This window comes from Chrysemys picta, chromosome 11 (assembly GCF_011386835.1).
Source record: "Chrysemys picta bellii isolate R12L10 chromosome 11, ASM1138683v2, whole genome shotgun sequence".
NCBI classification, from domain to species: Eukaryota; Metazoa; Chordata; order Testudines; family Emydidae; genus Chrysemys; species Chrysemys picta.
The window spans coordinates 52,577,312-52,601,481 of NC_088801.1; the positions used below are offsets into that span (position 1 = coordinate 52,577,312).

General features: G+C 44.5%; 1 protein-coding gene across 1 annotated transcript in view; it reads right to left on the reverse strand.

The window, feature by feature from the left end:
• Positions 1-24,170, reverse strand: part of TMEFF2 (transmembrane protein with EGF like and two follistatin like domains 2) — a 169,588-nt gene that overhangs the window by 36,891 nt on the left and 108,527 nt on the right. Inside the window, exons 6-7 of the mRNA XM_005306818.5 lie at positions 13,269-13,417; positions 11,791-11,850 (exon numbers count right to left, since the gene is read on the reverse strand). Of these exons, the coding sequence (XP_005306875.1) occupies positions 11,791-11,850; positions 13,269-13,417 (209 nt within the window). The remainder of the gene's footprint in view (positions 1-11,790; positions 11,851-13,268; positions 13,418-24,170) is intronic.

A 24,170-nucleotide genomic window follows, 5' to 3' on the forward strand; every position in this document is an offset into this window, starting at 1 on the left:
AACAAACCGTTCTGGCCCACCAGCGGATTTCCCTGACGGGCCGCGTGCCAAAGGTTGCTGATCCCTGACCTAGATGAACGTGACAGGTTGGTGAAGAGTCAACACGGCTTTTGTAAAGGGAACAGTGACTGGTTAAAAGATAGGAAACAAAGGATAGGGTAAATGGTCAGTTTTTAGAGTGGAGAGCGAAAAATAATGGGGTCGCCGCAAGGATCTGTACTGGAACCTGTGCTGTTCAACATATTCATAAATGTTCTTGAAAAAGGGTTTAATAGTGAGGTTGCAAATGCAGACAATACAAAATTACTCAAGATACTCAGTCCAAAGCTGACTGCGAAGAGTTACAAAGGGATCTTCCAAAACTGTGTGACTGGACAACAAAATGGCAGATGAAATTCAGGGTTGTTAAATGCAAATAATGCACATTTATTGCACATTGGAAAACATAATCCCAACTATACATACAAAACAAGGGGGTCTAAATTAGCTGTTACTGATCAAGAAAGATCTTGGAATCATTGTGGATAGCTCTCTGAAAACATCTGCTCAGTGTGCAGCGGCAGTCAAAAAGGCTAACAAAATATTAGGAACCAACAGAGAAAGGATAGATAATAAGACAGAAAATGTCATAATGCCACTATGTAAATCTCTGGTATTGCCACACCTTGAATACTGCATGTAGTTGTGGTTGCCCAATCTCAAAAAAGATATATCAGAATTGGAAAAGGTAAGAAACAGAAAAGGGCAAGTGATTAGAGAGATGGAATAGCTTCCATATGACGAGAAATTAAAAAGACTGGGACTCTTCATCTTAGAAAAGAGACGATTATGGGGAAAATATGATAGAGATGTATAAAGTCATGAATGGTGTGGAAAAAGGGTTATATACCCCTTCACATAACACATGAACCAGGGGTCACTGAATGAAATTAATAGATAGCAGGTTTAAAACAAACATAAGGAAGTACTTCCTCACACAACACACAGTCAACCTGAGGAATTCATTTCCAGGGGATGTTGTGAAGGACAAAACTATAATAGGGGTCAAAAAGGAATTAGATAAGTTCAAGGAGGATAGGTCCATCAATGGCTATTAACCAAGATGATCACGGATGCAAACCCAGGCTCTGGGTGTTCCTAAACCTCTGACTGCCAGAAGTTGGCGTTGGATGACATGGGATGGATCACTTGATAAATTGCCCTGTTTTGTTCATTCCCTTTGAAGTTTCTGGCACTGGCCACTGTCAGAGACAGGATACTGGGCTAGATGGACGACTGAAATGACCATTGGCCAGTCTTACATTTGAATATGTGTGTGTACGAGAGGACGGTTGGGCTAGTGGTTTAGGTGCTGGACTGGGACTCAGCAGACTTAGAGTTTAGGTGCTGGACTGGGACTGAGTTAGTTTCCAACTCTGCCACAGACTTCGTGTGTCAGGCAAGTGTCTCTCTATGCTTCAGATGCCAATCTGTAAAACAAAGATCACAATACTTCCTTTGTCTGTACATTCTCTGAGGTGCTTTCTTACTATGCATACGTGCAGTGGTCAGCACGATGGCACCCTGATCTCAATTGTGGTCTCTAGGTGCTTCTGTAGTACAACTAAACGATAATATAAATAATCTTGACAAACTGGAATGACTCTAAATTGGGCTATCATCATCAGTTTTATTTGGTCTACTTCAAGACAAATGACTCACCATTGTGTCACCAAAAATCCTTTCCTCCTAGTCTATGAACTTGTCTTTCCATCATATTTGCTTGTGACCCTTTCTGCATTTGCTATCTATTTGTCTCTATTCCACCATAAGGGAAATACATTTTCCATTGATTCTTGCTGCAACATGCTCAGGCGATCGCCACTTTAGCTGCTTTTCAATCTTCAACATACTCTTCTCCTTGCTTTGCTGTCTTATTCATTTGCTTGTTCTTCTGTCTCTCTGTGTGATAAAGATTATATCTGTCTACAAATTTCCTTTCCAGCTGTTACTGGTAGCTCCTACTCCATCTTCTTGGTGGGTAACTATATTTCACGGATGGTTGTGCATAGCTGTCAAAACCCTTCATTACAAAGTAAGTACTTGTTCTTCATGATACTGTTCAAATTTCTAGAAGATCTGTCCCCTCCTCCCAGCTCTTTGTCTCATTTTCCTACTCTGGAAGGCCGTGTCAAGATCAATTTGGCTGAGGCTGAAAAAACAGATTCGAAGCTCTTCCCCCATGCAAAGTTATTTTTTACATTTGCACTGAGCTCAGCTCTGGTCTTCTGCATATACATTTTGCCTTCACAGTCTTTAGGCTCAGGTTATATGTAACCAGCTACATGTCTGAATGCTCAGACAACTCAGCAGACACTGGGAGGGATGTGACGTGGTATCTCCAAACAAGGGCGCAACCAGAATTTTCCTAAGGAGGGGGCCCAGAGGTCTAACTCCCCGCCACCTGAACCCAGCCCCAAGCTCCCTCCCCCTGTATGCTCCCCTGGCACCCAGCCCCAGTGAGCTCCGTCTCACTGTCCCCAGACTCAGTCCTGAACTCTCTCACGCTGCATCTGCACCCAGATGTGCGCTCTTCCCCTTGCACACCAGCTCTACACACACTCTCTATCTGCTGCCCCCATACCGAACTCCAAAGTCTCCCGCTGCACCCAGCCCTACAGTCTTCCTGCCCCACACCCAGTGAAGTGGTCAGGCTGAAGAGCACCATCCCCTCCAGGGGCCAGGCAGTTCTTGGAGCCCAAGATCCCATCCCCCTTCTGTGTCTCCACTTCCATAGGAAGCCTAAACAGCCTGGATCTAATCCTCCCATCAGTGCCCCCTTCTCCGCTTTTCTCAGGGGCTTGGGATGCCCAGCGCCCATGGACATAGGAAGGACTGCAAAAGGTGAATGAGGCCAAACAGGTTCACAGGGTTACTCTGCTGCTCATATTTGGCCTGGCCACCTCTCTGTCCTGATGGAGGGGCAGCGAGGTCAAATTTGAGTGAAGGGGTGGGGCGGAGGGGGGGAGGGGGAGTGTCACAGCACCACTCAAATTTGGCCTGTCAGCTCCTTAATCATGACAGAGGGGTGGGCTGGCCAAACTTCCAGCTCCCCTCAGGGGCCAGGGGAGACGAGAAGGCTGGGTCTCCTAGTCTCCTCTGCCTCATTGCAGCCATGTCTTCAAAATACCCCAAGCAAACAATGACTGATTGGGTCTCTCAAATTACAGGAAAATTGGATAAAAAAACCTGTCTGGCTAGGGTGAAAGCCTACACTAGGCTGAAAAAGTTGAAAAACATTTTTCTTCCACCAAGGGCTTCCATTGCTTTTGTTCCACTGTACAAAAACCTGATTTTTTTAATGGAATCATATCCTTGTGAATGTAACTAATATTTAAATAAATGTTTAAGGGTTGTTGACTTTTAAGGCACATGGAGTTTATAGAACCTTTGTACTGCAATTAGAGGTAGTTGAATACCAGGGAAAATGTACATATATCCAGAGATTTGCCAAACAGCATTTAATCAGCTGTCCAGGTATTGTATGTGTTTTCATTATTTAAGTTATGTCAGGGAAAAACACCAAAACTTGCTAAATGATGTATTAATTTAGTGTGTGGCCACCTCCAACTTAGATCCTATGCAAATGGAAATCCAGAGAGATCTGCAAGTGAAAGGATGCAATCTCCCTAACTTTTTTCTAAAGCTGCAGGTGAGGAAAGGTTTCACTCTTCTGTATGATGGAGGCACAGTGTGCTACTGTATTAGGGTGACCATATTTCTCTTTGCTGAATACGGGACACCTGGTAAAATTACTCGTATTCAAGCGAGTTCAATGGCAATCAATCAGAGCTATGCAGTACAAACGTTCAAATTAACATCAAGTTGACTGAGCCCCTGTTAAAAAGAAATACTGCATAGTTGGATTCTTGTTATTTACCTTCTTATCTTTAAGGGTTTAGGGTTCACATGGGGAGAAGTGACACCCCCCCCACACGGAGGAGAGGTGACACATACACACTCCCGTGCACCTCTCTCACGTGGGGAGGGGTGACCAACCGACTAGACCCTCTCTGTCCGGCGCTCTCCACCCTCCATGCCTGGCTGGGCCCCCAGGATGGACCCACCTCTTCTGGTACCTGGTGCTGTGTCTTCCTGAAGGAACACGTGTGTGTGGGGGGAGTACGCAGGGTCACATGTGCCCCCCCCAGATTTCTGCCATGGTTCAAACCAGAATGTAGCCAGCAGAAGCCTTTTTGCACTGAGGGAAGGGACAGGAGCTGCCTCCAGCCGCAGGAGAGTAGGAAGGGATGACCTGGCCCATGCTTTTGCAAAGCTCATCTCTTCTCCCCAACTCTCCTGTGGCTTGAAGCAGCTTGTCCCTTCCTGCCCACACAGTGTTGGAAGACAGCTAACACCTCCAGGCTGCTGCTGGCCACCGACATAACCTAGCCACCTCCTGTCCCCCCAGTTACAGCGCGGGCAGGAAGGGGTTAAGCCCTAAGGATTCATTGTGCACCAGCGCCCAGGAACCTGACTGCAGGGGCTTCAGTGAACCAGGCCAGAGAGGTGGCTCAGCAAGGGAAGGTGCCTAGGGGACGGAGCAGCCACGCGCTCCCTGGGGGCAGGACCCAGGGCGGGGCGGGTGAAGTAGGTGCTAAGCCCCTGCCTGGGGGGGCTGCTGTGGAGCCTACAGAGGCATCACATGAACAGGCTGGAAATCCCTTCCCCCACCCCATCCAGAGCTTAGCAGAGAAACTTCCTCATGCCAGCGCAGCACAGGGCTTTGACACATGCAGGGCTCGGCTCCTCTTGACCAGTGCCCTGGGCTGGAGTGTCTTGGCCTTTCCCAGGGCGCTGGCCCAGCCAGAGGCAGTGGGGGAAGGAAGGAGCCTGGCGGCCAGGCTGCTGGTGAGCTGAGCGCTCTGACCAGGGGCTGGGTCTCTGCACAGTACTGGGAGCGGGACACGCCCTGCCGGGGGGAGGGAGGCTGGGTGTGTGTGTGAAGGGGCAAAGCAGGGAGAGGACAGCGAGAGGGGGACCACATAAAGGGCCGATGGGCGGTCAGCAGAGGTGACATGTAACAGGCTGCCGCCTGGCACCTGCCCACACTCACCAGCCACCACAGCTCCGGAGGTGGCCGAGAGCCAGCATGCAGCGGCGGCTGTGCGGATGGACCGGCAGGGGGAGCGTCCGGCCCCAACCACAGCAGCTTTGCCCCACCACAGACTTGCACACCCACCCCTCTTGTTGGCCACTGGACTCCCCCACTCACCGCTGGTTGGCGGGCGGCCGGTGAGCCGGGATTTGGCCAGCAGCAGGACCCGCCGGTACTGATGGTGAGGGGGGAGACAGAAAATACAGGACAATTTGCCTGTTTTTAAGAAAAAGTCGGGACACCTGTAGGAGTGCTTAAATACGGGACTGTGTTTTTAAAAACGGGACATCTGGTCACCCTATACTGTATGACTCACTTGCTTATTCCTTAAAGAAGACAGGAATGCCTGGTTTGCAAAGGCACAGCAAAAACTACGTAATAGCTTGTATTTCAGAACAAAGTTGTAGGGCTATATTATTCTCCAGGATTTTAGGAAATGAATGACATGGAAGTCTATATAAAATTTAATTTAAAAAGGGGACACTGTCAAGTAGTTTACGGTAAAATTTGATGTACTTTAAAACTGTTATAATCTGGTGGGGGAATACCCTCTGAATTCCTAGTATACTGTCCCTGACATTAAGAATAAAACAGTAGTGACTTTTTTAGGTATAAGTTCAATAACATTTTTTCTCTTCTCTTGGGGTCCAATCCAAAGCCCACTGAAGTCAGTGAAAAGACTTTCATTGAATTCAATGGATTTTGTATCGAGCCCCTGAAGAACCAAACACTCAAGGCCTGATCAATGGTTATCTGGGGATTTTTGCCTGAGTAAGGAGTGACTATTAATTAACAAATCATTTTTCACATCTGTATTAAAACTATCAATGTTATCACTAATGATTCTAGTGAACCATAACACTGAAAATGGCCCAGCCATATTGGGATAGTCTTCAGAGTGATCACAGGTGGGTTGGAAAAAAAATGGTGTTTGCCCAATGAAAAAAAGAATAAAACCAGTACAGGCATAATTGCTAATGCCCAGCTTCTAAGAGGCCGTTATAAACAGTGGAGGGTAAAGAAACAAAAATTAGATAATAAAAATAGCTTGACAGCCTGGGCTTAAAAAAGGTACGAGGATATGCAAAAAAAAAAAAATCAATGTATACGAAGAGCAGGCCTTCCCAACCTACAAAATGGAATTTCAAGGAAACACTGACTGCCCTACTCACAACTTAGAAGCTATATTTTTAAATACTCAACGAATTAATTTATCTAGCTATCTATATATATGTGTGTGTGTGTGTGTGCGCGCATGTGTGCGTACACACACACACCTCCTTACAGTATTTTAAAATGTAGCTTCTGAGTTGTAGAAATAAATTTATTGCCAGTTGGTTTAGGGAAAAAAAAATCCACCAATTCCCTTCTCTCCCCCCTCTCCCCCCCAAAAAAAACCATTAAGAAACTATTTTTCAAATTTGCCAAAATGGCTAGCATTTGAAATTTGCCAAAAAGATGACAATTTCTCAATACAAGTAAAAAAATCCCTTAGTGTCCTATTAAAAATGAGAGGGATGTGTGCGTGAATACAGACAGGCACACATAGAATGCAAAGCTGGCAGTGACAGTCAAGTAAAAGCTGTGGGCTTTTGGATGCTGGTGTAAGAGAAGCACCTGAGAAAGTAATGAATTTCACATCTGCTTGCTAGCTCACAGACACTCTTTCCCCAATGCATATTTTAGTTTTGGTGAAAATGATGCACTCTGTCATTAGTTTGTTTATCTTAAATTATTTATCCATGTCCATTTCTCAGAGCAAAACCTATCTGTGTAGAATGGGATCCTTAAAAGAAAAAAACAAACAGAAAAAAAGAAATATAGCAAATCCATGGATAGATTTACATTTCCAGGTAAAGTGAACTTTCAGTTTTGTAAACAGTGAAGGACATAAATGTATTAACAAAAATCACTGTGGTTTGAAAGAAGAACATTAGTAAGCAAGTATGGTGAATAAATGTACAATATTAAAAGGTTAGTATGAAAAATATAGCTGCACCTTAGAGATTGTTCAGGTGATCCTTTAAGACCACTGTACTCTGGAGACTGTATGTGTGCATGCAAAGGGAACTACCTGCGTCCCTTTAGTTACCAGATCTTTTACAGAAAGCATTTTGCAGTGTTAGGATCAATATAATGGACAATACCAATTATTCCCCTATTCCCTTTCTTCCTGGTAAAGTCAATTCATGTGATTCATAGTTTTTATAAGTGGGCATGAAATTCTGTCTCAGGCCAGGCCCATAATACAAAGTTTTGTCAGCACAGCTATGTGTGAATAAACCCGCACTCCCTAGCTGGCATAGCTAAGCCAGCAAAATCCCCGATGCAGACACAACTATGTTGACAGAAGAGTACTTCTGTTACCATCACTAAAGTGGTGTTCTAACACTGGCAGAAAAACTCCTTTTGGATATGCTGTGTCTACACTAGGGGGAGCACTGCTGGTATAGCTATGCCGATACAGCTATACCCCAATACCTGCAACACTTCTGCAATATAGACAAGGCCTCATAGGTGCCCAATGATACTAGGCATAGTAAAGGGATTTCTATTGAAAGCCCTGGATTCATTAATTTGCATGTATTATTTCAGAGATACTGTGATGAAGGAAGTAATATTTCTTCACATAAAAATCAGCCCAATGAGGAATATGGCATTCCCCTTCTGAGGAAGTACAGAAACACACACTGTACCAGAATATCCCTAAAATAATCATTAAACATATAGTCAAACAGCAATGCACGTTAAAGAACGTGAGAAATGCATGTCGTATACAGTCCTGTAAGTGGTTCTAAAACTGAAGCCTGAACTGCCAATGAACCTCAGTTTTATTTCAGTTTATTCCATCTTGACTAATAATTTACCAAGGGCTTTAGATATTTTTCTAAATGATTCCTTTAATCTAAAGTTTTCAATGGCGATTACTCCATGAGCACTGTGCAAAACTGAAGTTATATGGGTTGCTCTGTATGAACTTACCAGATTTCAAACTACAAGTTTAGCAAAACTCAGTTACCACATGTAGAGATTGGAAATTAAACAATAGATTTAAGTACAGAAAAGAGGCCAGATCCTCAGCTGGTGTAAATTGGTGTAGCTCCATTGAAGTCAATGAAACTACACCAAATTACATTGGTGAAGGACCTACCCTAACAGGCAGGTCATCATCTGGAACCCATATGGCTTCAAATCAGATAAGAAGCCACCAGGGATTAGTTATGAATTATAGCTAGATAAATATTATTGCATGAGAGCTATGACATAGGACATCCCCTCCGTTTCCACCAATATAGGGACTCGGATTCAGTGCATGACTTCTGGGGAGTTGGAACAATGTAGGAGCTGAAGCGCCGTGACCTTATTTCTTTTGCTCTGGGATACTACAGAAGATTTGCCCGTGAGGAAAATGACTCTTTTATTGATCTTCTTCTCTCCTTGGACATCACTGCTCTCTCCTTTCCACTGACCCCCGTCCCTTCCACTTTCTGTAACGTTCACTCTAGTATCCTCACAGAATTCTCTGCAGTTCTTGATGCTCACAGACCTTCTCCAATACCACTTTGTTCATTTTTGCCTCAATTCTGCCCCGCCTCCTGCAAAACAATTCAGCATCACCTTCTTCATCATCTCTAACCTGTCCTCTAAACTCCAGCAATTTGTTGCTGCTATTGATTTTCTTCTCAGGATTGCTACCCCATTTCTGTGCTCCCCAAAGGGAAATTATCATGACTTTCCTAACCAACATCTAGCCGTTGGTCTCCCTTCTGCTTCTGATTCAAAAGTATCTTCTGTGGTCCTCCCTTTTCCCCCCACCATGACCCCCACCCACAACCACACCTCCTTCCGAATGGCGCTCTCCCTTGCTGTCACTGCTATTTCCCCCCTCATCCTAATCCTCAACCTCTTTTTCCTCCATCTCTTTCCCTTGTTGTTACAGCTGAGCTGGTTTTTACTTAAATACACTTCTTTTGTTCAGACATCAGGTCATGTGGTTCACTGCCATCCTAAAGCTAAATTACTCAAGGCTAGCAGACTGGGATAGGCTAGCACACCATTTTAAAAGGAGCCGCAGGGCTTAATTCTCACCGCTCTCTTCAGGTATCAAACAAGGAAAATAGAGGATTTAACACAACAATATTGCTTGTCCTTATTTCTAATTTAAAAGAAATCATTTTAGCCCAGCTTTGCTGTCTCCCCCACCTGTCACAAGATACAACCTCAGCCCCGCCTGTGTCTTAAGAAAACCGATTGCCAACTTAGAGGGAAAAGCTTGCATCAATCAAAGCTTTCGGGGATGACTCTGGAGAGTTTTCCTTTTAACCCTCCCCTCCCCCCGTCCTTCTTGGAAAAGCTCCTTGATAATGGAGAAGATATGGGGCATGGTACATTTTGGCTTCCTCTCTACCAAAGTGAACTCACTGTGTCCTCCCTTCGTGTTGTTTAGGTTCTACGGTTACTAACCAGTCCTCCTTTAGCTCATTGGACCATAATCTGGCCCTGTATATTTTTTAAATCTCAATACATCACTTTTAAAACTGGAATGGAATAAACATTTTCTAAATGTGTGGCTTACTGTCCACATAGAATAACCACCCAGTATGCATCCTCACCCTAGATTACCAGTTGGTAACTAATGAACAGTGAGCACTTTCTAACATACATTCCAAGTAGCTTTGGACCAATTTTCTAAATTCTTGTTGCTGAAGCCCTCTCCCTTAGCTACTTTTATTAATAATCAGGAATTTATCCCTCGGAAATATCAAAGTGACTATTTGTTGTGGGTAGGAACTGATATTATTCAATTTGGACAGCTGTTCTTGGGTCCAGATTTGAAAATATATCAAGAGATTTGCAGTAGTGTAAATAATATAAAGAGCCCATATTTTCAATATTTACAAGGTAGATTTTATCTAGACCTTTAACCACTTTTGAGGAGTTCCAGGAGCAAGTTGGAACAAAAGATTTAATTTCTAAGATATATACAATTTTGACTGAAAAAGATGTTGATAAGAAAACAATACAGATGAAAAGGTGAGAGAGTAATTTGGATAAAGAAATTGATCTAATGCGTGTGTCTCTGTATGTACATATCTTCAGTTTGTATTACTCAAAGAATTTTTTTAATGAAATATTTCATTTGACTCCAGTTAAGATACATCATATTTTTTGCTACTAGGGAGGCACTCTGTTGGAAGAGTTGCAGGGAAAAGGGTACATACATGCACATCTGGTGGTTGTGTCCAGGAATTAGATGGGTTTGAAAGAAAATTATTAAAGAGATTCATCTTTTGACAAAATGCCAACTTCCTAGAGATCCCCCGACCTGCTTACTTAATGAGCCAGTAAAGGACCTACGTTTCTAACAAATGACAAATTAATTTATTTTTATAGTTAGTTGCTAGACTTTGTATTGCACACAACTGAAAAAATGTGAACCATCCTCCTATGGAATTGTGGTACAGTAACAATTCTCCTTATGATGGAAAAGTTTCATACCAAGTACATACACAAGGGAAGCACCAAAAAGAGGGTAGATCGTTTGAAATATTGTCAACCTTGTTAGTATATGCAGAGGAGGAGCGCTTCCCACCCAGTAAGCCAGAATCGTTAGCCAGGTTCTGGCTATTAATCTGATCTTGAATAAGTAACGTATGATGTACTTTTAACGTTTTATTGTAACTTCAGCTTAATAAAAAGTTTTATAGAATTTTACTAGGAGAAATTATAAACCACCAAGAGATAAACAGTGTTTCATCTTCACTGCACAGCATATCGGTGGGGGTAAACCTGGCATTCAGAGCTTTGTAGCTCAACAGTACTCCCTTGTAAAGATCTATTTTCACAATACAAAAGCAACACAAGCTTAAGCAATTATACATTGCTTGCCACATTTTTAACAGGAACACTCCAAATGCTTCTATTCACAGTTCTAAAGCCAAGCTGTGAATATTTGCACAATAGCTACTCATAAATTAATCCTCCTAGTAAGAAGATTTGAAAAAGAAAGATGCTCACCCAAAACAAAATTCGATAAACCCTACATAACATTTACATGTTTTTAATTTAAAATGTTATATCATGCTACGTAGCCATTAATTTTTAGTGGAGCTTCTAAATAAATTAAAGCCATTTATCATTTTTAAAAATCTATTATAAATACCGTATTAACTTTACATTCAAACACAGACATAATATCAATTATAGCAGCATCTGATGACGTAGCAGCTATTCTATTCTAGGGAGGAGCTATACAAAACTATTGGTTTTCACTTAATCATATTCAGGTGTTCTGACAACAATTTGCAATATTTGGTTCAGTGTGAAAGTTGTACTGATTTCCACCAATGCTTGCTGCCAGGGCAAGCATTTTGCAATGTAACTAGTCTCACTGTCAATAAAGACTTTTTTTTTTTTGGCCCCAGAGTGTTTGTATATTAGTGATGATGAGACATTTGATAAAAAGAGAGGCAGTTTTCAGATTAAAAAAACCCCACAAAACATTTTTTCCATAGCCAATAAGTAAGTAAAAAAAAATAAAAATTAAGGATTACGACACCTACAGTTTTGCAGACATAGGGGAAAGTGTTCTCTCCCCACAGATTTTGCCAATTGTACTTCTAATTTTACTGATATTATAATAGGAATCTTACCTGCATAATCCGTTCTTGCATAATGTCCATCTTCAGACTTTGTGGTAGTAGTTGTGTTATCTGTGTTAAAAGAAATATGTGTTGCTTTGACATTTGCTGCTGTTGTTGTAAAAGAGAGGCCAATCCCATAAGTCTCAGAGTGTAAGCAAGTAGATCCCTGCACCTATGCAGAGCTCCACGGACTTCAAGGGAGCTGTGTATGGGAGAAAGGGTCTGACAGCAGCGTGTCAATTGCGGGATCAGGGTCTTTGGACTGATTCACCCCATGCTGAGACACAAATCTGCCATTCCAGGATTAACATTTATCTAACAATGTCTAACTGGATCTAAAAAGATCCAGTTACAGTGAGGTGTGATTTCCTCATTGTTTTAAATAATCCGGACATGGTGATAATCTAATCTGAAAATGGAGAACAGGAAAGGAGGGTTCATTTTAAAGAAATATTTTATAGGAATGTGTTTAATATGCAGGTTTAGTAGGGCTCTGTAAATAGATGTGCTTAGGATTTATAGGTCAGAAGCTGAGAGGGAGCTATTAAGGATCAATGGCCATTTTATTTACAGCAACTATTTAAAACCACATTTCCCCCATTTTTATTTTGAGCACAAAATAGGCTTTTTGAAAATCGACTCAGTGGTTACGCTGGCGCACACATGAAATAGGGCCACATGCCTCTGAATCCTAACCCTACATCTTGAATGCTGCCAGGCAAACGAGAATTACTGAGTTATTTCCTGAAAGGACATATGCTTTTCTGCTGGGAAGAGGAGGGTTGCCATATTCATTAGGCTGGGCTCTGTGACTTTGGCATCATGAAGATTCAGATGACACAACAAACAATGGTGATTCTATAGGCTCCACTAAAGATATTGGGCCAGATCCCTTTGATCCACTAAGACTGTTTTGTGCTGCTCCAGTGGCACAAGGCAGCCCTCAAGCAAGATTCCTCAAATGCAGGAGAATCCCTATGCGGCTTGGAGCTGCCGTAGCAGCTCCAATGCCGCCTCCCTTCTAACCTCCAGCACAGAGGGTTTGGCCAGGGGAAGAGGGTGTGACTGGGCTGTTCCTTTTGCCACTGTGATGCTTAGGGGCTGGAACTGCCTCTTGGGGCTATAGATATGAGCCACACACAGCAGCCTTAATGTTATAGAAATTTGTGCTGAGGCCTGTTCTAGGGCTGAAGGGCCCCAGAATGTGGCACCGGGAGCAGGAAGATTGCAAAAGTTGCTTAAAGCCACCTTTGCACATGTCCCTCCAGGGCTGCACCAACCAGAGCTCAGCCGCAGCTCAGATATGGGCCAGTATTTCAAAACCTGTAATCAACAACATTCCCACTCCAGCAGACCGTATCCTGTACAGTGAATTAGAAGAGTCTATTGAAAATATAAGAAGTGCCTAATAACAAGCCAGCCCTAGTTTTTATTTCTGCACAAAAATTGAAAACATTATTTGAAATGAATTTTGCTCTGAGCATTACCTTGACATCGACCCAAAGACATGACTTCAATTTTCTCCTGTTTCTGGCACGATGCTTCTTTGATTTGACATGCATTATCATAAGATTTCCCATCGGAAGCACAAAGAGGATTGAAGTTGGTTTGAGAACAGTCGATGTTGCACACACACCTGAAAAGATTAAAAAAAGGCTAATGTAAGAAAGCTTTCTCATGACATCCTAGATAAAGCACAAAAATAAAGAAGGCTTGGAGGGTTTCCATGGCAGTATAATAAGGATTGATGGAATGAAGCTGGAAAATTCTGGTGAAGGGCTGTTTGTGGTTTTGATTTGGAATGAAATGCCGGGAAAAAAGTGAAAGAGAAAGAAAGAAAGCAAAAGAAAAATGAAAAGGCAAACAACTGGACATGTAAAACTAAATTAAAGCATGCACTACTGTAAAATAAATTACAGTAACTCCTCACTTAACGTTGTAGTTATGTTCCTGAAAAATGCAACTTTAAGTGGAACGATGTTAATTTTCCCATAAGATTTAATGTACATGTGAGGGGTTAGATCCCAAGGAAATTTTTGGGGGGCAGATAAAAGGCATTATATACTGTACAGTGCTGTACTGTGGTTGGGAAGTGCCCCTGGCTTAGCTCCCACTGCCATAGCCTGCTGCAGGCAAGGACACTAGGAAGCACCTTCGTAGCAGCAGCGACAGCTTCCCTGGAGAAGAACAGGCGCTGACTTTGCCGGGAATGCTCAAGGCCCGCCTCTTCCTGTCCCTACTCCACTCCAGGCCCACCTCTTCCCACTCCCACTCTACCTCCTCTCCGGAGCAGACCACATCCCTGCTCCTTCCCCCCTCCAAAGTCCTAGGACTTTCTGGGAGGGAAGGGGGAGGAACGGAGATGTGGCACTTCCCTGCTCCTGCCCCTCCCTCCCAGAAAGTCCTAAGTGCCAGGAAACAGCTGTTTGGCAGTGGGGGAAGCGCTGGGAGGGAGGGTGAGGAGGCGGAGAAGAGGAACTTGTGCAATGTTCCCTTGTAAAGTCGCTGCTCTTCCACAGAATCTTACAAGCAGCGGACAGAGCAGGCAGCCAAATGACGTTATAAGGGAGGATTGCACAACTTTAAATGAGCATGTTCCCTAATTGAGCAGCGATGTAACTCTGAAACAACGTTAAGCGGGAGGACGTTAAGTGAGGAATTACTGTACATACAGGCAGATCCTCAGCTGGCGTGAGCTGCCATGGTGCCGGCCGATGAACTCTATGGAACCAGCTGTGAATCTGACCCATAATATATCACGTTGTATATGTGCATATTTATTTCAATTCATGATTATATATAAACATTTATAATATTTATCCCAGACTGTAGGCACCTTTGATGTAATTAAAGATACATTGGCATAGAAGATAATGCTACAGCTTCCCTCACCCTAAAGCCAGAAAATAAAGTAAATAACCAACCAGAAGTGAAATCATACCCAAACCCAGATATATTCTTTTCTCGTTTATAAAACCATCATGCTGGTACCTCCTGAATCTGTATGTTGTATGGCTGATAGGCAATTCAGTGTCAGCATGGATGCTATTTTAACTCTTCCAGGACACACAGACCAGGACCTACCAACTCAAAGCAACATCAGACCCTGCCATAACAACAGATGCACAACCTGCGGACGTATCTTTCTCCACTGCTACAGTGACCAACACCCGCTCTCCCCCAAGATGCCTTTCAAGATCCATGGGTCCTACATATACCTATCATAACACATGGCACATCTAATCCACCACACTCCAAAAACAACTATGTAGGTAAAACCAAACAATCACTGTGCTCTCAAACGAACTCATACCAAAAAATGATAGAAAACAAAGAACATCCTATCACCTGTGGGTGAACACTTTTCACAGAATGATCACTCCATATCTGACCTCGCAGTCCTCATCCTCAAAGGAAACCTGCACAACACCTTCAAAACATGAGTCTGGGAGCTTAAATTCATAACTTTGCTAGATGCTAAAAATTGTGATCTTAATAAAGACACTGGATTTATGGTTCATTACAGCAACCTATAACCCCCTAGCCCTCACATTTGTCCTGTGATTGGAGAGATGTCAACTGGCCACTTCACCTCGAATAGTCTTTTATAATGTGTTAACTACTTATGCTAAACAATCTGTTCCACCTTGTATTTAGCTGTGACACTGATTGTACCTTTCCTAGGCCTGGAGAAGAGCTCTGTGTGGCTCTTTCATCAATAGAAGTCAGTCTTATAAAAGATAATACCTCACCCACCTTGTCCCTCTAACTCTTCCAATGTCAGAGACGAAGCTGTGCACAAGACATAACATTTTCAAAAGTGACCAAGGAGCCAAAGTCTCATTGACTCTCAGGGAAATTAAGGGTATGTCTACACTGGCAGAGTTACAGCACTGCTCAGAGAGCGCTGAAGGGAAACCACTGTTGTGTGTTAACGCTGTCAGCTGCCTGTGCAATAGCATGTTCACACTTGCGGCACTTGCAGTAGTATTCAGAGCGGTGCACTCTGGGAAGTTATCCCACAGCACATCCCTCGGCCCGCGCCGCTTCCCACAGCCCCCATTGGCCTGGAGCAGCGAACCGCGGCCAGTGGGAGCTGCAATCAGCTGAACCTGTGGACGCAGCAGGTAAACAAACTGCCCCGGCCCGCCAGGAAGCTTACCCTGGAGGGCTGCGTGCCAAAGGTTGCAATCCCTGGGGCAGACGATGTGCTAGGAAGGTTTAAGAAAATTGCCTGTTGCTTTGCAGGGCTCTATTTGCTTTCAATTCATAGAATAAAGATTGCTTTCAAACCAACACAATTATTTTATTAAAAAACAACAACTGGAAGAGAGAGACAAACAAAAAAAACCACATCAGCACTGGGGGATGGGGGAAGGGAAGGTCCCAGGAGGTGGGGTCCCGGGTTGGTTAAAGATTTGTGTATGTCCAACTATCATATCCAACCTTCTCCTTTGGAGTACAGTGCAGCAGGTACTGTACTTCAGCAGGGCTAAATTGCAGAGGGACGGGTGTTGAGTGCAGTGGGTACTGGGAGTCCGCATTGCTGGACTGTGAGGGGGGAGGAGTGGAATGCTGCGGATACAGCCTGCATCCAGGAGGTTCATAAGAGTGTGTTGGTGGTGTCTGGGGGGCGCATGGGAAAGAGTTTTGTGAGAGCGGCTGCAGGGGAGGGCAGGCACGGAGCTTGTCAGTTTGCAGTGCTAGTAGCACCTGGAGCGTGTCCGCTTGGCGTTCCAGAACATTTAAGAGGCGCTCTGTGGCTTTGTTCTGGCACGCCGCGTTCTCCTTTCGGTCCCTCTTCTCGCTATCCCACCACTCCTTCGATTCTTGTTTTTCGGCCGTAGAGTGCATCGTGACCTCACACAGAGAGTCCTCCTGAGTTCTTCTTGGCCGCTTTCTAATTCTGTGCAGCCGTTCTGCCGCCGATAACGAAGAGGGAGGCTAGGCTGCCAAGGTCATCTCTGTGAAGCCAAAATGCAACATTTTACAGAAGCAGTATTGTTTGCAACACACAGACCATTGATTCAGTTATTTAAAACACAGGCACTATTCACATACCTGTCACTAACTGGCTGACCCCAGGCAAGCACACACGAGCCACAAGACCCCCAAAATGGTGAGTAGCCGGTCTGTCAAAGAACCTGTGGCAGCAGATTGCCCAGTATCTCCATAAACAACAAGGAGTCTGGTGGCACCTTAAAGACTAACAGATTTATTTGGGCATAAGCATCCGAAGAAGTGAGGTTTTTACTCACGATAGCTTATGCCCAAATAAATCTGTTAGTCTTTAAGGTGCCACCAGACTCCTTGTTGTTTTTGTAGATACAGACTAACACGGCTACCCCCTGATACTTGACAGTATCTCCATGAGAGTTTCTGAGGCAGATTCCCATTAAGTAAGGGAATCAATCAACACCCTGTTCTGCCGCTCAGACTAGGCCTGTGGTGGTACGCACATCAGACAGATACAAGCCTACTTTCTGCAACCCTCCTGCCCTCAACAACTCGCTTCAGCGATTCCCAAAATCAAAGCCACTTACCAGGGGCCTCCTCTCTTGTTTGTGCTTCACCAAGATCCGACAACTGTGACTGGCTAGCCTCCTCCGGGGTAGAGAAGAGCTCCTGGCTGCATGCGTCTCTGGCCTCCGAGTCATCCTCTGCCTCTGGGTCCCCCTCCCCCTCCACATCCTTTTCCAAGATTTCCTTCTCCTGGCTCGGTCCACTCTTGACTGGCACATGAGCCAACGAAGTATCCACAGTGGACGTTGCAGTGGAGGTGGGGTCATCACCAAGTATTGTGTCCAGCTCTTTGTAGAACCGGCAGCTCGTGGGCACAGCACTGGCGCGGCGGTTTGCCTCCTGAGCCTTGTGGTAGGCGTTCCGCAGCTCCTTCACTTTGACCCTGCATTGCAGTGTGTCCCGGTCATGGCCCCTTTCTGTCATGCATCGTGAAATCTGTCCATAGGTATCATAAGTCCTACAGCTGGAGCGCAGCTGGGACTGGACAGCCTCCTCTCCCCAAATGCTGATGAGGTCCAGCAGCTTGGCATTGCTCCAAGCAGGGGATCGCCTGGTGTGTGGAGCAGGCATGGTCATCTGGAAAGATGCACTGAGACCATTGCACGCATCCCCAAAGGCAGGGCAGTAGAGTTCAAAACCGATGACCAGAGAGGCAAGAACAGGCATTGTGGGACACCTCCCGGAGGCTAAATGCAGCTCTGTAATCGACCAGGGTGTCTACACTGGCACTGAAAACACTGGCACAGAAAGCTGTACGCCTCTCCCCGGGGTGGTTTTTTTACAGAGCTGCAACTGCGCAGTTTCTGCGCACGAAGTGGCTTGGCAGTGTGTACACCTCAGGAGTTACACTACAGAAAGCTGCTGTCCTGTGCAGAAACTTGACAGTGTAGACAAGGCCTAAGGCTCCAATAGTGCCTAGATCTCTTCTGAAAATGGCACTTAAGAGACTAAGGGTAAATTACACTTAAAACGCTGATTGGCGCAGCTGCACCGATGCAGTTGTGCCGCTCTAGCACATTAACAAAGGTGCTCTAAGCCGACGAGCTCTCCTGTCAGTGTAGTTAATCCACCGCCCCGAGAGGCAGCAGCTATGTCAGCAGGAGAAGCTCTCCTGCTGACATAGCGCTGTCTACCTGGGGGTGGGGGCATGTACACTGGTATAGCTACTTCGTTCAAGGGTGTGGATTTTTCACACCCCTGAGCAATGTAATTATACCGATATAGGTCTGTCGTGTAGACCAGACCTCAGTTACTTAGGCACTTCTGAAAATTTTACCCAAAATCTTTTTTCACTAGTTACAATCAATCTCAGGAAACATGTCAGAACAGCGCTTGTGGCACATTTTTGAGGCTTGGTTTGGTTTTGCCACATGATTTGTCACACAGTATGGTTTACAGCTCCCTGTTTAGCTGAACCTGCCATGTGGTTCAGGAGGGTCAGCATCTTGACTTTTCTGAGTGGCGGTGTGTCCTGCCTCTGAGCCAATCAAAACAAACAACTGTCTGCTGATTTCCTAGTTTTAAGGTTCTAAGGCACACACTGATTACTAGGACACCCTGAGGAACAGCCTCATTAGAAGCAGCTCTGTTGCTTTCTGATGACAGAGGCCTACTGTCTTTGTCTGTTTATTGAGGCCACACTTTAGGAAGTGTGCCTAGGAATTGCTTTCATTTTCCCCTACTTGAGATTCTAATAAGTCTCACATTTATTATTAGTAAACCATGTTAGAAGGGAGACACAGCTCCATGAGAATGATCAGGGTTCTCTTCTGATCTGACTTCAGTGGGAGTTCTGTGCATTGAAGAGTTGCAGAATGAGCTTCAAAATGGAGACAGTCAAGCACATTAGTAACAGAGGTGGTTGCCAGAGGTGAAAGTAAGCCGGTCTGGTCCGGCATACTGGTAAGAAAGCCGGTACACATCCGACCGTACCGGCAGGGCCACTGATGCGAGGTAGGGGGCAAAAGGGGCAGTTGCCCTGGGGCCCAACGATTTAAAAGGCTCCAGGCCGCTGCTGCTACCCTGGGGCTCCGGCGGCGATTTAAAGGGCCCGGGGCGCGGGCTGGGCAGCACTGAAGGGCTGGCTGGGGAAGTCTGGCCCAAGCCCCGCCCCTTCTGCCCAAGGCCCCGCCCGTTCCAGGGCCCCAGAGCTGCCCCCCACACCTTGCCCAGGACCCTGGCCGCCCCATGTACAGGTAAGTCCCTGAAGTTACTTTCACCCCTGGTGGTTGCACATTCGGAAATAAAATGGGCAGTTCTCCAAATAAGGTATCTTAATTAAGGGTCTGTAGCCAGACACATGGGGGCCACCTCAGAGCTGCAGCCAGGTTTCCCCAACATTGGTCATCTTCCAACTCAAGCAGTTCAGTATGTGGATCTTAGAGAGCTGCGGCCGCCAAATTAGGTCTAATTAACCAGACTTGAACAGTAAGAACAGGCACTCAAGGAAGCAATTGTGAGAGAGAGAGACAGAGACCGGGGGCAGTTTGTCCACAGAGTGCAACTGCTGAATTTGAAAGGAGGGATTCATCTGACATGTCAACTCTGCATCCAGACAAACATATGGACATGGAACCTCTGAGATATTAATATGGAGGGGGATCAGAAGGAATCAGCGGAGTCACCACTCAGCCATGGCAGTCAGGAGGAGGCCCACTTGTCTCCGGTATTCTGCTCCAGGACAAGCACCTCCACTGTTCAGAAGACAGAGCAGCCGCACCACAAGCACAGGACTGCTGTTTGTTTCCTTTGCTTCTCCTGTCTCATGATCATCACTGATGGCGTGATGCCTGGCAGCAGCAGCAAAGGCATGCTGATAGCCCTGTGACTGCGCACGATACACAGATCAGCTTCAGTAATGTCGACAGAAACAACAGTGGGATTCTGCTTGCGGACTATGCCAATGGTCTAACCCTGCAGCTGCTGTAGCTCTTCTGAGTATGCGATTGTGCATATACTGTCCTCTAAACTCTTCCTGCTCTTTTGATCCTCCTGCCTCTGATGCAGAGCGATGCTGCTGATTCTTTATCTCCTGCCTACCAGCAGTGCCTAAATCCCATAATGCCGACCTCGCAGTTCTCATCTTGCAAAGTTAAGGTCATGACAATGCTGCCACAATTTACTGGCACTCTTATTCATTAACTTTTACACCCCATTCCAAGTCAATCCACCTCACGCTCACAACGGAGATGGGGATCACTTGCCAGACGATTGAGAGTGAACGTGTGGGTGCCCAATGTGACAGCGTTGGTGGAAAAGCTTGGACACAGACAGTGGCTTTGTCTACAGTCGAGACCTTGCAGCAGCACAGCTGTACTGATGCCGCTGTAAGATCGCTCGTGTAGCTGCTCTATGCTGATAGGAGAGCTCTCACTTGACGACATAATTAACCATCCCCAATGTGTGGCAGTAGCTATGTCGGCAGGCAGGGCCGCCCAGAGGGGGGAGCAAGTGGGGCAATTTGCCCCAGGCCCCGCAAGGGCCCCCACGAGAGTTTTTTGGGGCCTCTGGAGCGGGGTCCTTCACTTGCTCCAGGGGCCTCAGAAAACTCTCGTGGGGCCCGGGCCCGCGGAGCTTCTTCCACGCCGGGTCTTCGGCAGCAATTCCGCGGCGGGGGGTCCTTCCGCCCCGGGACCCGCCGCCGAAGTGCCGGGTCTTTGGCGGCAATTTGGCAGCGGGGGGTCCCCCGCCGCCGAAGACCCTAGGGCCTCTGAATCCTCTGGGCGGCTCTGTCGGCAGGAGAGCATCTCCCGCCGACATAGTATTGTGCACACTAACACTTATGTGTGGGAAACTTGTGTCACTCAGGGGTGTGTTTCTTCACATTCCTGAGTGACATAAGTTTTGACAACATACATGGTAATATAGACATGGCCAGAGAGAGTGAGCGGTTAGAACTTCAGCAATCAGTAGAATGCACCCAGGGAATGTGCAGTTTCCAAGGAGTACATACTACATGTGATCTGTTGCACAAACTGAAGTTGAGGTAATAGAGCAGTGACTAAGTTGCTCCTCGTTACTCTCCTTGGTTTGTGCCTGAGACAGTGGTTTCAATAGAGATTTTCTTTTCAGACTCCCATTACTCAAAAAAGGGCAAAATTGGTTCTCATGAAATTTTCCTAAAATGTTCACAACGTGTGCAAATCTTCAGCCCCAAAGCAGGGAAAGGGTGAAAACAGAGGGTTATAAATAAAATGATTTTGTATCCTTATCTATAGAATTTGCTGTTAAGCGAACACCACAATTAATCTAAAGCTCACTATTTACATTTTACTTTTCTTGATGAAATATTATACATAAAATAGCTTGAAAAAATATTGCATTAAGTTACATATATACAGGTCCTGATTTCCCTCAGACACTAGTGTAAATCAGGAGTTAAACGATGCCAATAAATAGAAATTCTGTTTTGTAATCCTAATCTGAACAGCACTAATGTACATGACAAGTGAAATGAAAATGAAATGAAAAAATTGGTCAATTTCATAAGAACTTTCTTATCATATAATAGGAACATTTTACTCCACTAAAATATTTACTTCCCCAGTAAAAAAAAAAAAATCTTAGGAAGGTCTTGCTCATTTTAATAAATTCTAACTCATTATAGGAACTATTTACTGCTGAAGTAATCTGGATTTTTTCCACACAGCTCCTCTATTTGCATTTCAGATGGTACACAATGAACCATATGTTCCCCGTGGTAATAACAATTCAGAAAGAGCTTAAATTCTCCAAATTTTCCTATAAAAATGGAGTGTAGGTTAATATACCTTTGGACTTCAAGTCCAGAGAAAATAAAGTTCATGAGAAAGCGATGAAAAAAAGGAATATGCTACAGGGAAGGACTATCTGACTACATATAAAATTTCCAAAAATGCCCAGGTGTCTTAGGAGCCTATGTTCCATTTTTATAAATGGCCTAGTGATGTAGAGGCCAAATTTTTGAAGGCATTTAGGGACCCAAAGATATAGATAGGTGCCTAGTGAGATTTTAAAAGCACCTAGATACCTAACTCCTATTAAAAAGTGTCCCGTGGCACCTTATAGACTAACAGAAGTATTGGCGCATAAGCTTTCGTGGGTGAAAACGTGGCATCTGACAAAGTGGGTATTCACCCACGAAAGCTTATGCTCCAATACTTCTGTTAGTCTATAAGGTGCCACAGGACACTTTGTTGCTTTTTACAGACCCAGACTAACACGGCTACCCCTCTGATACCTAACTCCTATTGAAATCAACTGCAGGTCCTCTTTAATTTATGGTATTCCTTTTACTATGTAAGTGGTAACATTCAACTACACATTTTAAACCAGAGAAACAGGTAGATTCCCAACTATTTCACTGGGACCAAGCCCAAAAAGTCAAGAATAGTTTAAGAGAATTCTGAAATATAGAGGAAAGGGACCTTTGTTCTAGTACAGATATCTTATCTAATCTATATATATACATCCACTCACAGTGCATCATGCATCATTATATATAATGTGGCTCAGTAATATAAAAAACAAAACTATTAATGGCACTTTACATATTCAGGAACAGATTAAGGAATGGGTGCTGGGGCCATAGATGAAGATGCTTTAGCTTCCTGATACAACATACATGCTAAACAGGACCCGGCTCTATTAAAAAGTATTGAGACAATCCTGAAGACTTGGTTGAACAAAACTCCTAATGAAGTCAATGTGAATTCTGTCTGAGAAAGATCTAAGTATGAACTTCAGGACTCGAACCTTTGTGTGAGGGCCCAGGTCCTGTACATATAAAGTCCTGGGTCATGGCACTTTTCCACTTTCATTAGTCCTACTGTGCCCATATTTCACATCCTATCCAAATGCTTTTCTTCTCTCACACTTGATCTGTAACACTTGATTTTTCAGACTCCAAACTGGCCAACTTTTGTTTCTCTCTCCCAAGTGAAAATCAAATTGGTCCAATCCATTTCAGTGGTGGCTGTATCTGTCTCAAGGCCTTTTGGCAGGATTCTCAAGGTTTCCCTCCACTTCCTCTGTTTGAGGCTGAGAGGGATGCTTACTGCTGTGTTTAAGAAGTGACTGAATGGCTGTGCGTCTCACCGCAGACCATGCCAATACAGCAGTTTCCCAGTCCCCAAGGCACTTCAGGATGTCTCTGATTTTAAGTAATTTGATCATTTGACCATTTTATCATCATGGCTATGACTTCCAATGATAGCTATATCAATAAATCTATTTCATTTCTGTACTACTAAGTATAGCGTTGAGAAAAGTGTGGTAATATAAAGGCTGACTGTGCATTCCTCAGGCTCAAGAAGCCATGAGAAGGTCAATGAGATCTCCCAGGGCTCACAGGGTGAAACTCTACCCAAGAGCACACATCAAATTCATGTGCAATGTTTAAATATGCCTGCTGTGGTAAGAAAAGCTTTAAAAGCAGCTGTGGGAAAGGTGCAATTCCAAGATGGTAGCTGATATTCTATGGGCTTTGTGAAGAAATAAGAAATCCTCAACTCAGTCTATGGATCCACAACACTTTTCAAGTGATGGTCTCATACTTCAGAAGATTGCAAAATAGCTGACATTGTAAACTATTTTTAAACACTGCTTACTTTGTCCCTGTCTAATCTTCGGGGTCAGTGCCATGTTTTCTGATGAATTCTACCTTTTGATAGGCTTATTTTATTTCCCTTCCTATGATTATATCTAGCTGCAGCTTGACACCCAGCATTTCATTTCATTATTTTACTTTAGTTGGATGTTATAATTGGGTGATTGCTAAAGCAAAAAAACTAACCGACTGCCAAGCTGAAGGGATTTCTGACCAGTCAGCGTGATTTTGGACTAAGTCCCTTAAGCAGCCCAGAGTTTTGATGTTGCAATCACCACAT